The sequence below is a fragment of the Ailuropoda melanoleuca genome, chromosome 9 (assembly GCF_002007445.2).
Source record: "Ailuropoda melanoleuca isolate Jingjing chromosome 9, ASM200744v2, whole genome shotgun sequence".
NCBI classification, from domain to species: Eukaryota; Metazoa; Chordata; class Mammalia; order Carnivora; family Ursidae; genus Ailuropoda; species Ailuropoda melanoleuca.
In genome coordinates this window covers 50,282,251-50,298,303 of record NC_048226.1, presented here as the reverse complement: position 1 = coordinate 50,298,303, position 16,053 = coordinate 50,282,251, and the positions used below count along the sequence as shown (strand labels likewise).

The 16,053-nt window shown below is 38.8% G+C and overlaps 1 protein-coding gene across 3 annotated transcripts in view; it reads right to left on the bottom strand.

The window, feature by feature from the left end:
• Positions 1–3,194: 3,194 nt before the first annotated feature.
• LOC117803761 overlaps positions 3,195–16,053 on the bottom strand; it is a 117,109-nt gene continuing 104,250 nt past the window's right edge. The window contains exons 1-2 of one of the 3 annotated variants that reach the window (XM_034668227.1): positions 7,156–7,812; positions 3,199–4,121 (exon numbers count right to left, since the gene is read on the bottom strand). In XM_034668227.1, the coding sequence (XP_034524118.1) occupies positions 3,846–4,121; positions 7,156–7,599 (720 nt within the window). In that variant the 5' untranslated portion in view covers positions 7,600–7,812 and the 3' untranslated portion in view covers positions 3,199–3,845. Of the gene's footprint in view, positions 4,122–7,155; positions 7,813–16,053 lie in introns of those variants that run through there. The other 2 variants (XR_004627828.1, XR_004627829.1) reach the window with 2 other exon arrangements.

Genomic DNA, 16,053 nt, shown 5'->3' with positions numbered 1-16,053 from the left:
TCCAGGAGGGTGTGTGTGCCCTGAATCAGTGTCCAATATTTGGTGTCGTTTCTCCCATACCCAGAGTCATGAGTCCAGAAATTAAGGGATAGAAATGGGAGTAACTCCACTCATTACTATCCCTAGTGATCTACCAGCAAAATTGCTTCCTTGTCCCCTCAACTATAAGCTCTGATGGTCTAGAGATATTAGTTCCAAAGAGAAATATTTCAATCAGGAGACACAGTAATAATTACATTATAGTGAATGTTGGTACTGTTACCTATCTACTTGGGGCTCCTCATGATTCTCCCTTGATATGCAAGGAAGGGGTTACACTATTGGTTGGACTTATTGATTATGATCAAGAAGGGAGAAATTGGATTGTTACCTGGAGGTAAGGAAGGGGACATCTTGAATATAGGAGATCCCTTAGGGTATCTCTTAGTACTCCCATGTACTGTGATTAAACGAAAAACTACAACCCATTTCAGGCAGGTCTGCTAATGGCCCAAAACTTTAGACATGAAAGTTTATGTCACCCCACCAGACAAAGAACCATAACTAACTGAGATGCTTACTGAGGGCACAGGGAATATGGAATGGATAGTGGAAAAAAGTAGTTATAAATACTAACTATAATCATCTGACCAGTTGCAGAAAGAAGGACTGTAATAGTTATAAGTATTCCTTATTTTATTTTTAATAAGTTTAAATAGATATGAACCAAACATTTTGTTTCTTCTTTCTCTTATTAACTCATCATCCAACATGAGATGTATTATTATTAGTTAACTTTATATAACAGTAAGTTATAAGATGTCAAGAGATAAGAGTGAATATCACCCAAGGACTTTGTATCCTCTTCTGAGGAAAAAAAAAAAAGGTTAAATATATTTTCATTTTTAAGTAAAATAGTTGTATCCTGTTAGGTGGAGGTATGACTTTGTTATTGGCTTTATTTGGACTATAAGTACGGGTTAAGGAGATACATATAGATGTAGTGGTGTTTGTTTGTTTGTTTAACTGTTTTCTGAGAGGCGGAGGGGCCAAGGGAGAGGGAGCAAGAGAGAATCTTAAACAGCCTCCATGCCATGTGGAGTATGACACAGGGCTCAATCTCACGACCCTGAGATCATGACCTGAGTCGAAATCAAGGTGGACACTTAACCAACTGAGCCACACAGGCACCCCAATGTGGTGGTGTTTTTGATATGCCAACTTGACTAGGCTTCAGACTCCAGGTATTCAAATACAAATCTAGGTATTGGTGTGGAGGCATTTTGAAGCTGTAATTAAAGTCTATAGTTAATTGACTTTAAGTAAGGAAGATTATTCTAGATAATCTGGCTGGACCTGATCTCATCAGTTGAAAGGCTTTAAAAGCAGGGCTGAGGTTTTCCTGAGAGAAGAAATTCTGCCTGGGGACAATACCTTCAGCCTATGTGCAAGAATCCCAGTCTGCTCCTCTTAGTGACTAGCCCAGTAGGCACTGGTATTGTCTAGACTTGCCTCGTAAGCTAATTTACTGCAATAACTTTCTCTGTATGTATCTTCTAATGGTTCTGTTTCTCTGGTTGAATCTTAACTGATGTAGACAGGAAGCACATGTCTGCTGTTATTACAACTTAGACTATATACCATAGGCATGAGCAAACTGTAGGACTAGACCGAATCTGAAATAACCATAAAAAACTCAAACAAAACTGAAATATATTCTTTATGCACAGTTTGACCAAATTTGTCTTCTTTTCTGGGAACCTTTCTCCAAAAACTTCAGCTGTGGGAAATTAAGGAAATCCCAGCAAAGATCTGGCATGTTGCATTATAAATTATTGAATCTATCAATTATTGAATTTGTTTTCTATAAACTTATTTCTAAGTTAACTTAGCTTGCTTAGTATGAAGCCAGGCTCAGATTCATTTTTTTATCTGGCAAATTTCAGGAAGCATTTCATTTGGTCAATGATGGAGGGCAACCAAGTCCACTGCTTGGGTTTATCAGGATTTCATTAAATCCTTGAGGTCCTGAGATTTTCACATTTAGAAATAAATAATATTGGGGCTCCTGGGTGACTCAATTGGTTAAGTGTCTGACTCATGGTTTCAGCTCAGGTCATGATCTCAGGGTCCTGAGATGGAGCCCATTGACAGGCTCCGAGTTTAGCTCAGAGTCTGCTTATGATGTTTCTCTCCCTCTGCCCCTCCCCCCACTCCCGCTCACATGCTCACGTGCTCTCTCTCTCTCTCTCTCTCTCTCTCTCGCTCCCTCTAAAATAAACAAATAAATCTTTAAAAAAAAAAAAGAAAGAATATTTTTGGTCTTGTTGAAATAGTTTTCATTATTTTGGTTTTTTAAAATAATTTTATGATTTTAAATTATTTTACATTATGGTGGTTTGGCCGTTTATTTATGATGACTATACTATAACTTTCTGTATTTCCTTTAAAATAGTAATAATAATGCCAACACATGTTGAGGGTTTACAATATTTAGTTGCTCTGCTAAATTCACTGTAGTGATTTAATCCTCACAAAAGTCCTTTGACGTAGGTACTGTCATTATTCCCAATTTATAGATGAAAAGTATAGGCACAGGGAAGGGAAGCAACTGGCCATCGGTCACATAGCTCACATAGGTCACATAACAGACTCAGCTCTGTATAACTAGAACTCATACACTTAACCACTGTGGTGTAGCAGCCCCTGGCCGAGAACTTATGCTAAGGATATAATAGGAAAACATGTTTGTGAGCTTGCGGGCTTTAGCGTAAATGTCAGAGCCAAGCGGCCGGGAAGCCCGGCTTGTCCAACAGTTGGGAACGCCCAACTCTTTCAGGGCAGAACACTGCCGAAACTTGATTGCTCTTGACAATAGCCCGCAGGGTCCATAGAAACATGTTTAAGAATAGGCCCCACTTGCTGAACGTTCCATCATCTGATCCCCTGACCTTCCCCGTGATGTACTACTATTCACTAGGATGTAATACGGATCACTCCTTTGACTGTCTTTGATTGTTTATTGCCAATAAATACACGGGGTTGCAGCTGTTCGGGGCGATCGCACAGTCTTGGCGGTGGCGTGCCAGCCGGTCGTCCCCTGCACCCACGCTCTCTTTCGCAAGCTAACCTGTCTGTGCCTCGTCCTTCTCCCGAATCAACGGCCGCGGCGCCGCGGCACTGTGTATTACTATAATTAATTTAAAAGCAAAAGGAAATTAAGTTTTTATTTTTTTATTTCATAATTGGTTAATGTCTCAATGACTGATTTTTAAGATGAATAAATTAAATGTGAGCATTACTCCCTCCAAAAGTAAACAAAACTAGCTAATTTGTGTTTGGTATGCTCCAGATTTTTTTCCTGAAAATTGATAATGCACAATAAAGTATTCTCATTCCTGATTCATAACATGACACGGACTTTCCTCTGTTTTCAAATTTCTAAGGACAATAAAATTATTTTCTTGACTTACCAGTATTTTAATAGTAGAAGACAGATATTCTAACGAATGATTGGCTTGTTCCTCTTTCTTTCCTTTCCATTTTTCCTTTCTTCTTTGTTTCTATTATTTCACTTTTGAAGAATATTTGTGGGTGTTTCCCTTACCCAACTTCAGGAATGCATAGAGTTTTCTTGAAGTCAAAATTAGTTATGCAGTCATCATTAAGCCTGAGTGAAACTGACAAGCAGATAAAAGGAGCAGCATTGGTCATTGTTCCTGTCCTCCTGGCTATGATGCCTCTCCAAGGAGCTCTTGTTTCCCGTTTTCCTTTTAAGAAACAAGTGAGATTCTTCATGGGTCTCAACGTCTTTGCTCCATTTGACTTACTGCAGATTGGTGTTGCAGCACCACGGTCAGTATCTCTCAAAGATGTGGCTTCCCTCTCCCCGTGCTTATCTCCTCCTTTTGTTCGGCCTCTGTACCTCTGCTTGTAAGATAGTACGTTCTTCTCATTCTGACTCCCTTCTTGTCTAACATCCATTCTTCTCTCCCACTCAAGAGAAGAAATTTGGGAAAGAAGACTAGAAAAGGAATATAGAGTAATATAAGAACAAGATTAGAAGCACCGAATTTCTGTAGGGAGATCATGAATCCAGCGGAAATAGTCCAGTATTCTTCTTCCGCAGCCCAAGGATGACTCTGTTGGGAGAAAAATAAATTGGTAAGAGCAAAAAGAAGGGCTCAGTCATGTTTGATATTGTACAACATGGAATAGGATCAGTACACTTTGCTTTCTCAGTTTGGAATATAAGCCACAGATGGGAATTGTAGACAGCACTGCCCTAAATTGAGAGATATCCATTGGTATCCAGCACAGTCTAATTCTGATTGTGTTTCATGACAATGGGGTACTCAGTTGCCACATTCCAACCCTACAGTAAGCCTAACTCCTTAAAGTGATACTGAAAAGCAATTATATACCTGCATCAACTGACTAAACATTCTCCTTTAATAGGGTAGACAAAAGGGATTTCAGCAGATGGCACGTGCAGCACACTCTAGTTAGAGATAGTGGTTTATAAATGCATCCTTGTTAACTATCACAAAATGTAAAGTGTGAGGTGACCAAGTGAGATGCAAAGTCGTGTGCCCTCACAAACAGATGAGATAAGGAATGCTACCCCCAACACACCATGAAATTTAGGACAGTGATTAAAAACATGCTTTCAGGGGTAAGACCACCTGGTTTCAAATCCTGATTCTGAAACACCCCCAACTGGGTGACTGCAACCACTCAGAGAATTTCTTTCCTCTTCTGTACCTCAATAATAGTACTTCCCCTACAGATGTGCAAAAACTGAATGAGGTAACATGTGTGAGATATTGAGTATGCTACCCGGCACATAAAAATAACTCAGCAGGGGTTAACTTAATTAAAGGAAGAGAAGGATTTAGAGTTGCTGTTAACACTGAGGGATATGGGGGTTTTTGTTTGTTTTTTTAATGAATTGAGGTGTTTGTAAGAAAGATTTTAAGATAGACATGGTATTTCGTAGTTATCCTGAGGCTCTTACTTGGCATTCTACCTGCTTATTTACTTCTCTGTGTCACCTTCTCCAATTTCAATTAACTGGGACAAGGACTCAGTTTATTCTCTCTTGTATTCTTATCAGTGCCGCCACGTGCAGCATATAATATAGTGTTAGTGGAAAGAAAGAAGGTGACTACTCATAGTGTTATTTTGGTTTTAACTACTCATTTTATGCCCCAAATAGAATATATGATCTTCCAACAGAAGATCATGATATTTTTACTTATTTTGTTTTCTTTTTTAAATTTATTTTCTAATTCTTTATTTTAAAATAATTTCAGGTTCACAAGAAGTTGCAGATATTACAGGGAGTCCCATGCATCCCGTGCATAGTTGTCACACAATATCAAACCCAGGAAACTGACACTAGTATAATGTGAATGTAACTATATGCAATTTTATCCCTTGTGACAGTTTGTATAACCACCACAATCAAAATACATAACTATTTCATCACCACAAAGACCTCCCTCATTTTACCATTTCATGATCACTCCCACTTCCTTATTTTTCTATCCTTAAACCCTAGAAACCACTACTTTGTTCTCCACCTCTATAATTTTGTCATTTTGAGAATGCTATATAAATATAATCATACAGTATGTGATTTTTTTAAGGTTGGATTTTTTTTCATTTACCATAATGCCCTTGAGTTCTAAGTTCCTGCATACATTAATAGTTTATTCCTCTTTAGTATTGAGTAATATTCCTTGGTGTGGATGTACCATGGAAACCATGGCTTATTTAACCATTTTTTAAAAATTCAATTAACCAAGGTATAGTACTTCCTTAGTTTTTGATATAATGTTCAATGATTCATTAGTTCATTACAACACCCAGGGCTCATCATTATCACGTGCTTATCAAAGGATATCTAGATTGTTTCCAGTTTTTCGCCTGTTACAAATAAAGGAACAACAAACATTTGGGTATGCAGTCTAAGTTTTAATTTCTTTGAGGTAAATAACCAGGAGTGGAGTTATGGGGCCATTTGATAAGTATATGTATATTTTTACAAGAAACCACTAAACTATTTTCCCAAGTGGCTGCACGATTTTACATTTCCGTCAGCAATAATGAGAGATTCAGTACCTCACATGCTTGCCAGCTATTTCCTCACAGTATTATCAGCACTGACATTTTACCAGTATGAGTAAGTTTAGAAAACTTATTTCTGTTCACATCCTTATGCCCTCCACCATTTAAAAGTGTCTTAAATATTTCCTGTGTGTATATATATATATATATATATTGCAAACCACATCAGATGATACTATAATTTTTGCTTCAACATACAAGTACAATTAAGAAAACTCCAGGTAAGATGGAGTCTCCTCACTCGAACACAGCTAGATAAAGATCAGATCATTTCTGAACACCCACAAAACTGATCCAAAGTCTCCCAGACGAAGTTGCACATCTATAAGCCAGTGGGTGCTCCCCAGGGAACGGAGCCCTGACTGAAGAGGGAATACCAAGAGAGGAGGAGAGAGAAAGCGTGGAAAGAGAAAGAGAGAGAAGAATGAAAACACGCAGAACACTGCACAAGAAAACTATTGCTCAAAATCAGTGATGGGGCGACGCAGGTGGGACTGGGGGTGGGGGAGAAGTTGCATTACCGCCAGTTTTCTGTAGGCAGTGTAGAGCAGATTCTGAGGTATGGTGTTGGCACCACAGCCAGGTTCTTGCCAGGGGAACTGAGTGGTGCCCCAGTGGGGGGGCAGAGCCTAGCCCCAGCAGCCGGAGGCCTGAGGATCCCTAGGGTCACATGGGGAGAAGGGTTCCCTTGCTTCGAGTGCATCCCCTGCTTGGAGTGCATGGGCAAAGGACCCTGTGGGTGCCGTTGAGAGGTCCCGTCCACAAGCAGAGGCACGAAGGCTGGCTGAGGGCTGCAAACCCCGGCTTCCTGGGAAGCCACTGAGTGCTATGATTTACCGTAAATTCTGAACCACTACGCATTTGTGCCGCTGCCTTCTGCGACACCCTGGTAGTGGCCACAGCTTGAGAGTTTGAGTGCATTTGGAAGAGGTGTTACAGCCTCCTTGCAGACAAAGGACCCTGAGGGCGCCGTCCAACAGTCCCGCCCACCAGTCTAGGAACAGAGACAGACCCCGGTGGCAGCAGCTGTGTGTTGCGATTTACCATAAACTCTGAAGCGCAGTGTTGGAGCCATTGCCTTCTGCGACAAGCCAGCACCAGCCACAATGCAGGGAAACCCTCCTCCAGAGGATCAGCGTGGGTCTGTTCCTCAGGGGCCCCCGAAGTCTGGGGTTTTGAAACACAGCTGTGTCTGAGATAAAACACAGGAGTGCTGCACCATTTGGCAGGTGGACAACTAAGACGTAGACAGGGTGAAGATGGGTAGCTGAGGAAAACCAGGGAAGAGGAGGGGTCATTTTTTCCTGTCTGTGAGGGCTCACTAAAGAGTGGTGGCATGCATTTCCCACTCCAGAGATGAGAGAACAGGGAAAAACCATTTTCTATCCACACACAGCAGCTTGATCCACCCCAGTGAGCTAAACAGTGCCCAGTGGAGAGGAGAGCCGCTATACCAAGCCCTGCCCCACTGCCCCCCTGCAGGTGCATCTCCACTAGGGCAATTCCACCTGAGAAATAGGGCAGCAGGTCCCTCCCTCAGGAGACAACCACAAAGCCCTCACCCACAAGTCAGCTTATTATAGAGTGCTGCAAAGCTGCTTTTGGGGAAACAGGATGATGTGTCCTCTGGGGTTCTTTTTTGTTGTTGTTACTTGTATCTTTTTGTTTTTGTTTGTTTGTTTTTGCCTTTTTTTTTCTTCTTTTATTTTGGTTTTTGGATACAGAAAGACATTTTTAATTTTTTATTGTACTTTATATATTTTTTAATTTTGTTTCTCTTCTTTTTCTTTACTTTCTTTCTACCTTTTTTCTAACAGTTTCATAGCAAGCAGACCAAAGCACACCTTGGATCTAGCTTCCTATATGTATTTTATCTTATATTATTTTTTCATTTTTTTCATTTTTATTTTTTCTCATTCTTATTTCTTTTTTCTATTTTTTTTCTTTCTTTGTTTTTTTTTCCCCCTCCAAAATAACAAGATGCAGGACTTTACCCCAAAAGAAAGAACAGGAAGAAATCATGGCCAGAAGATTTAATCAATGCAGATACAAGTAAAGTGCCTGAACTAGAATTTAAAACACTTTTAAGAATATTCGCTGGGCTTGAAAAAAGCATAGAAGACATTAGAGAATCCCTTACTGCAGAGATAAAAGAACTAAAATCTAGTCAATCCAAAATTAAAACTGTTATAACCGAGATACGGTCCCCAAGCGGAGGCTATAAACATGAGTATGAGTGAAGCAGAAGAGTGAATCAGTGCTATAAAAGCTGAGGTGATGGAAAATAAGAAAGCAGAAAAGAGGAAGGCAAAACAACCTAGTAGAGCGCAAAGGTAGACTGAGGGAACTCCTCAATTCTATAAAGCAAAACAATGTCTGTATTATAGGAGTCCAAGAGGAGGAGCAGGAGAAAGGGCAGAAGGTTTATTTGAACAAATTATAGTTAAGAACTTCCCTAATCTGGGGAAGGAAACAAGCACTCAAATCCAGGAGGCACCGAGAACCCCCTCAAAATCAACAAAAATAGATCAACACCTCAACATATTATAGCGAAGCTTTCAAGTCACAAAAACAGAGAAAATCCTGAAAGCACTCAGGACAAGAGGTCCTTAACCTACAAGGATAGACACATAAGTCTGGCAGCCAACCTGTCCACAGAGACCCGACCAGTCAGAAAGGACTGGCATGACATATTCGATGTAAAAGTGGGAAAAATATGCCAAGAATACTTTATCCAGCAAGCCTGTCATTCAGAACAGAAAGAGAGAGAGTTTCCAGAACAAATAAAAACTAACGGAATTTGTGAACAGTAGACCATCCCTGCAAGAAATAGTAAAGGAGATCCATTAAGCAGAGAGATAGTCCAAAAGTAACAAAGACCAGAAAGGAGCAGAGACAATCTACAGCAACAGCAACTTTACAGGTAATACAATGGCACTACATTGATATCTTTCCATAATACCCTGGATGTAAATGGACTAAATACTCCAATCAAAAGACATAGGGTATCATAATGTATTAAAAAAGCCAAGACCCATCGATATGCTACTTACAAGAGACTCATTTTAGACCCAACGACACCTCCATATTGAAAGGGAGGGAGTGGAGAAAGGTTTATCATGCTAATGGACATCAAAAGAAAGCTGGAGTAGCCATCCTTATATCAGACAAACTAGATTTTTTTTTAAAGATTTATTTATTTATTTATTCATTCAACAGAGATAGAGACAGCCAGCAAGAGAGGGAACACAAGCAGGGGGAGTGGGAGAGGAAGAAGCAGGCTCATAGAGGAGGAGCCTGACATGGGGCTCGATCCCATAACGCTAGGATCACGCCCTGAGCCAAAGGCAGACGCTTAACCACTGTGCCACCCAGGCGCCCCCCAGACAAACTAGATTTTATACCAAAGACTGTAATAAGAGATGAAGAAGGACACTATATCATATTAAAGAGGCCTAGCCAACAAGAAGATCTAACAATTGTAAATATTTATGCACCTAACTTGAGAGAAGCCAATTATATAAAACAATTCATTACAAAATTAAAGAAATTCATTGATAATAATACAATAATAGCAGACGACTCTAATTCCCCACTCACAGCAATGGTCAGATCATCTAAACAGAAGATAAACAAGGAAACAAGGGCTTTGAATGAAACACAGGACCACATGGATTTCATAGATATATTCAGAGCATTCCATCCTAAAGCAACAGAATACACTTCTTGAGTGCACATGGAACATTCTCCAGAATAGATCACACACTGGGTCACAAATCAGGTCTCAACCAGTACAAAAAGATTGAGGTCTTACCATGCATATTTCCAGCAACAATACTATGAAACTTGAAGTCAACCATAAGAAGAAATTTGCAAGGACCAAAAATAGGTTTAACCTCCATAGGTTTAACCTCCATAGGTTAAAGAACATCTTTTTAAAGAATGAAAGGCTCAAGCAGGACATTAAAGAATTTAAAGAAAAAATACATGGAAGCAAATGAAAATGAAAACACGACAGTTCAAAACCTTTGGGATGTAGCAAAGGCAGTCCTAAGAAGAAAGTATATAGAAATACAGGCCTTCCTCAAGAAACAGGAAAAGTCTCAAATGCACAACCTTACCTTAAACCTAAAGGAACTGGGAAAAGAACAGCAAATAAAGCCTAAATCCAATAGGAAAAGAGAAATAATAAAGATTAGAGCAGAAAACAATGATATAGAAATAAAAAAAATCAGTAGAACACATCAATGAAACTAGGAGCTGGTTCTTTGAAAAATTAATAACATTGATAAACCCCTAGCCGGACTTATCAAAAAGAAAAGAGAAAGGACCCAAATAAAAAAAATCATGAATGAAAGAACAGAGATTAAAACCAGCACTGAAGAAATACAAACAATTATAAGTGAATATTATGAGCAATTATATGCCAACAAATTGGACAATCTGGAAGAAATGGATACATTCCTAGAAACATATGGACTACCAAAACTGAAGCAGGACATGAAAAGACCCATAACTAGCAAAGAAATTGAATCAGTAATCAAAAATCTCCCAAAAAACAAGAGTAGAAGAACAGATGGCTCTCCAGGGGAATTCTACCAAACATTAAGAGAAGAATTAATACCTATTCTTCTCAAACTGTCCCAAAAAATAAAAATGGGAGGAAAACTTCCAAACTTTTTCTATAAGGCCAACATTATCTTGATCCTATAATTAGACAAAGACCCTACCGAAAAGGAGAATTACAAACCAATATCCCTGCTGAACATGGATGCAAAAATTCTCACCAAGATACTAGCCAATAGGATCCAACAGTACATCAAAAGAATTATTCACCACGACCAAGTGGGATTTATTCCTGGGCTGCAGGTGTGGTTCAACATCCACAATCAATCAATGTGATGCACCACATTAATAAAGGAAAGGATAAAAATAATACGATCCTCTCAATAGATGCAATAAAAGCATTTGACAAAATGCAACATCCTTCTTGATAAAACCCTCCACCATGTAGGAAGAGAGGTAACATATCTCAACATCATAAAGGTCATAGATGAAAGTCCCACAGCGAATATCATCCTTAATGGGGAAAAACAGAGCTTTTCCCTAAGGTCAGGAACACGACAGGGATGTCCATTCTCACCACTGTTGTTCAACATAGCCTCAACAATCAGAAAACAAAAAGAAATAAAATCCAAGTCAGCAAGAAAGACGTCAAACTTTCACTATTTGCAAATGACATGATACTCTATGTAGAAAATCCAAAGACTCCACCAAAAAATTGCTAGAACTCATATAGGAATTCAGCAATGTGGCAGGATATAAAATCAATGCACAGAAATCAGATGCATTTCTATACACTAACAATGAAGCAGCAGAAAGAGAAATCAAGGAATCAATCCCATTCACAATTGCACCAAAACTGTGAGATACCTAGGAATAAACTGAACTGAAGATGTAAAAGATCTGTACTCTGAAACCTATGAATACTCATAAAAGAAATTGAGGAGGACACAAAGAAATGCAAAAACGTTCCATGGTCATGGATTGGAAAAACAAACACTTAAAATGTCTATGCTACCTAGAGCAATCTACACACTCAGTGCAATCCCTATCAAAATGCCATCAACTTTTTTCACAGAGCTTGAACACATAATCCTAAAATTCGTGTGGAACAAGAAAAGACCCCGAATAGCCAAAGGAATGTTGAAAAAGAAAACCAAAGCAGGAGGCATTACAATTCTGGACTTCAATCTGTATTACAAAGCTGTAATCATCAAGACAGTATGGTACTGGCACAAAACAGACACATAGTTCAATGGAACAGAATAGAGAACCAGAAATAGACCCTCAATTCTATGATCAGCTAATCTTCAACAATACGGGAAAGAATACCCAATGGAAAAAAATACAGTCTCTTCAACAAATGGTGTTGGGAAAATTAGACAGCCACATGCAGAAGAATGAAACTGGACCACTTTCTTACACCATACACAAAGATAAATTCAAAATGGATGAAAGACCTAAATGTGAGACATGAATCCATCAAAATCCTAGAGGAAAACAGGCAGCAACCTCTTTGACATTGACTGCAGCAACTTCTTTGCTAGACACGTCTCCAAAGGCAAGGGAAACAAAAGCAAAAATGAACTATTGGGACTTCATCAGGATAAAAAGCTTTTGCAAAGGAAACAATCAACAAAACTAAAAGATAACTTATAGAATGGCAGAATGGAAGAAGATGTTCACAAATGACATATCAGATAAAGGGCTGGTATCCAAAATCTATAAAGAACTTATCTAACTCAACACCCAAAAAAAAAAAAAAAAAAAAAAAAGAATCCAGTCAAGAAATACGCAGAAGACATGAACAGACATACAAGTGGCTAACAGACACATGAAAAAATGCTCAACATCACTCGGCATCAGGGAAATACAAATCAAAACCACAACAAGACACCACCTCACACCAGTCAGGATGGCTAAAATGAACAAGTCAGGAAATGACAGATGTTGACAAGGATGCAGAGAAAGGGGAACCCTCCTACACTGTTGGTGGGAATGCAAGCTGGTGCAGCCACTCTGGAGAACAGTATGGAGGTTCCTTGAAAAGTTAAAAATAGAGCTACCCTATGACCCAGCAATTGTACTTCTTAGGTATTTATCCAACAGATATAAAAACAGTGATTCAAAGGGGCACATGCATCCCAATGGTTATAACAGTAATGTCTACAATAGCCAAACTATGGAAAGTGACCAGATATCCATCCACAGATGAATGGTTAAAAAAAAAAAGATTTGGTATACATGTACAATGGAATATTACTTGGCCATAAAAAAGAATGGAATGTTGCCATTTGCAAGGATGTGGATGGAACTAGAGGGTATTATGCTAAGTGAAATAAGTCAGTCAGAGAAAGACAAATACCATAAGATTTCACTCACATGTGGAATTTGGGGGAAGCAAAATGGATGAACATCAGGAAAGGGAAGGAAAAATAAAATAAGATAAAAACAGAGAGGGAGGCAAACTGTAAGAGACTCTTCACTATAGGAAAGAAACCTGATAGCAGGGTGGCAGGGGGAGGTCGGTGGGTGGATGGGGTAATTGGGTGATGGGCATTAAGGAGGACACTTGATATAATGAGCACAGTATGTTATATGCAAATGAAGAATCACTAAATTCTACCTCTGAAACTAATAATACACTATGTCTTAACTAAATTGAATTTAAATAAAAATTTAAAAAAAAATAGAAAACTCCATAGGAGAAGGAAAGTATACTGTTTTTATCCATATTTTTACTCTTTCTATTATTCTTTCTTTCCGATATTCCAGGATTCCTGCTTCTTTCATTTGCTGCCTTCTTAGGGAACTTCCTTTAGCTATTCTTTTAGTGTATGTCTACTGGCAACTATCTTAGTTGTCCTTCAGCTGAGAATGTCTTGATTTACCCTTTATTCTTAAACAGTAATTTTTGTTAAATATAGAATTCTAGATTGTTAGATCCTGTGTTTCTGTACTTGGAAAATATTGTGCCACTTTCTTCTGGGATTCATGGTTTTAGGCAAGAAATCTGCTGTTTTAAATAATGTTTCCCCTATTGAGAAGGTATTGCTTCTCTTTTGCTGTTTTTAAGATTTTTTTTTGTCCTTAGTTTTCACAAGTGTGATTATGAATTGTGTTGGCATGGATTTCTTTGGATTTAGTCTGTCTTGTGGTTTGTTCAGTGTTTGAATCTTTCATGAATTTTGCCAAATTTGGGAAATTTTTAACAATTATTTCTTTGAATCCTTTTTCAGTTCCATTTCATTCTTTTCTGCATATAAGATTTCAAGAACATGAATATTAGATCTTCCATTATAGTCCTGAATGCCCCTGAGGTTCTATTTAGTCTTTGTTCCAGTCTGTTTTCTATTTGGCTATCGGGTGATTTCTATTGTTCTATCTTCAATTTAACTGATTCTTTCTTCTAGGCCTCTTCATTTTGCTGTTGAACCCAGCAACTACTGTTTGGGTTGTTTTGGGGTTGTTTTTGGTTATTGTACTTATAAGCTCCGAAATTGCCATTTGGTCCTTCATATATCTTATTTCTTTGCTGAGACAGTCTGTCTTTACATTTGTTTCAAGAATTTTCATAATTTTTGATGAAACAAACATTTTTATGTTGGCTGATTTAAAATCCTTGTCTGATAACGATAATATCTGTTTTACGTTGGTGTTGGCATCTGTTAATGGACTTTTCTCCTTCTAGTTGAGATAGTCCTGGTTCTTGGTATGATGACTGATTTTCAAGAATCCTGAACTTTTGAAATAGTATGTTACGAGGCTCTGAATCTTATTTAAGTCTGTTGTTTTGGTATACTTTTCCTGACATCACACCAGTGACAAAACAGGAAACTTCGGCATGACTGCTAGAAGGAAGAGGACCTCCAAGTTCCCCACTTGGACTCCAGTGACACCTGAGGGATGGAGAAGGGTACATCATTACTGCTGTGCAGGGGTGGGGTTCAGTTTCCTCACTGATAAGGGAAAAAAAAGGCAAGACAAATCTATCATCTTACATGTGGCCCAATGATGCACATCTGAACTATAGAGGATATGACATTTCTAACGGGTCTCATGATTAATGTTTTACTAGGTAATAAAGGGTAACCTTATCTTGACAATAGCTAGCCCTTCAAGGTCATGGAGACCTTACTTTTAACATGCACACATTCCTTAGAGACTTACACTATCCCTAACCACCAGTAACTAAAAAGTATAAAATCAGTTACTCCTCACGATCCTAGTGCAGCTCGATCTGCCCACTCTTTCTTCCTGTCCCCCTGTTATAATAAAAGTACCTTTTTGCAGCTTTTTCTGCCCATGGGTCCTGTCCCCATGCTATTATTATAGCACCTTTTTGCACTGAAAACATCTCAAGAATTCTTTCTCGATCGCTCCCTCACTGGCCCCACATCACCCACTAGGCCTCCCCTGATACCGCCATGGAGATAGAAGTAGGGGTCTTGTTACTCCTCCTATGTTGCCTCCACTGACGTTGTTTCATGTGACTTCATAATCATTGGACATTGGGCCATAAAGTTTTGTGTGGTCTTCGGTTGGAACAACAGAATTATGGTTTATTTTTCTGTTTTTCTTTTCTCTTCCCTGGTCCTTTGGCTAGAAAGAGGAAGCTTTTATCCCAGTGTTTTTTCTGTTTGTTCTGTTTGTTCATGTTGGTGTGTTGCTGGCTTTGCCAGAATCCAATTCAAGATATAGATGACAAAAAGAACCCCCAGGAAACTCCCCATCGTGCGATTTCTCACATTCGGTAGTTTCTAGCTGGTCTGCCTTTTTCTCTCCACTTTTAATAATTTTCTGTTTATTTTATATGTAATTTCTAGGATTTTTAGCTGATGATCATGAGAGATATAGGGGGAATATGTCTATTATATATTTCTGCATAGTATTTAGTATCATTTTTAAAAATACTTTTTGTCAACTGTCTCTATGGAGAAAAGGAAAAGTAGAGTTTGGAAGAGGAAGATGGAGAGAATGATAAAAAAAAAAAAAACTGGCCTTGACAGTCTACAGCAACACAGAAATGAAGCAGCTTGGATCCCTGGTTACAAAGTCTCCTGCAAGACCAGGAAATTCTCTTCTTGTGCAGCAACACAAATTTTCTCAGCTGCCCAAGGGTTAAATAAAGAATGGATAGGGCAGGGAGGGTAAGAGAGGAAGGAAATAGATTGGGAAGACAACTGTTGGGCAAGAAAGTGAGCCCACTATGTCACATGGTATGGATTAAATAATGAGCATCAACCCACAGAGAGGAGAGGGAGTAAGACCCACTGCTGGAGACATGGTATGTCCTTGAGTAGAAGAATCACATCCTCTTTGTTATTCTTCTTTCTTACAAGGTAAATGGTGGATGACCAAAGAATTAAGCCCCAAGTA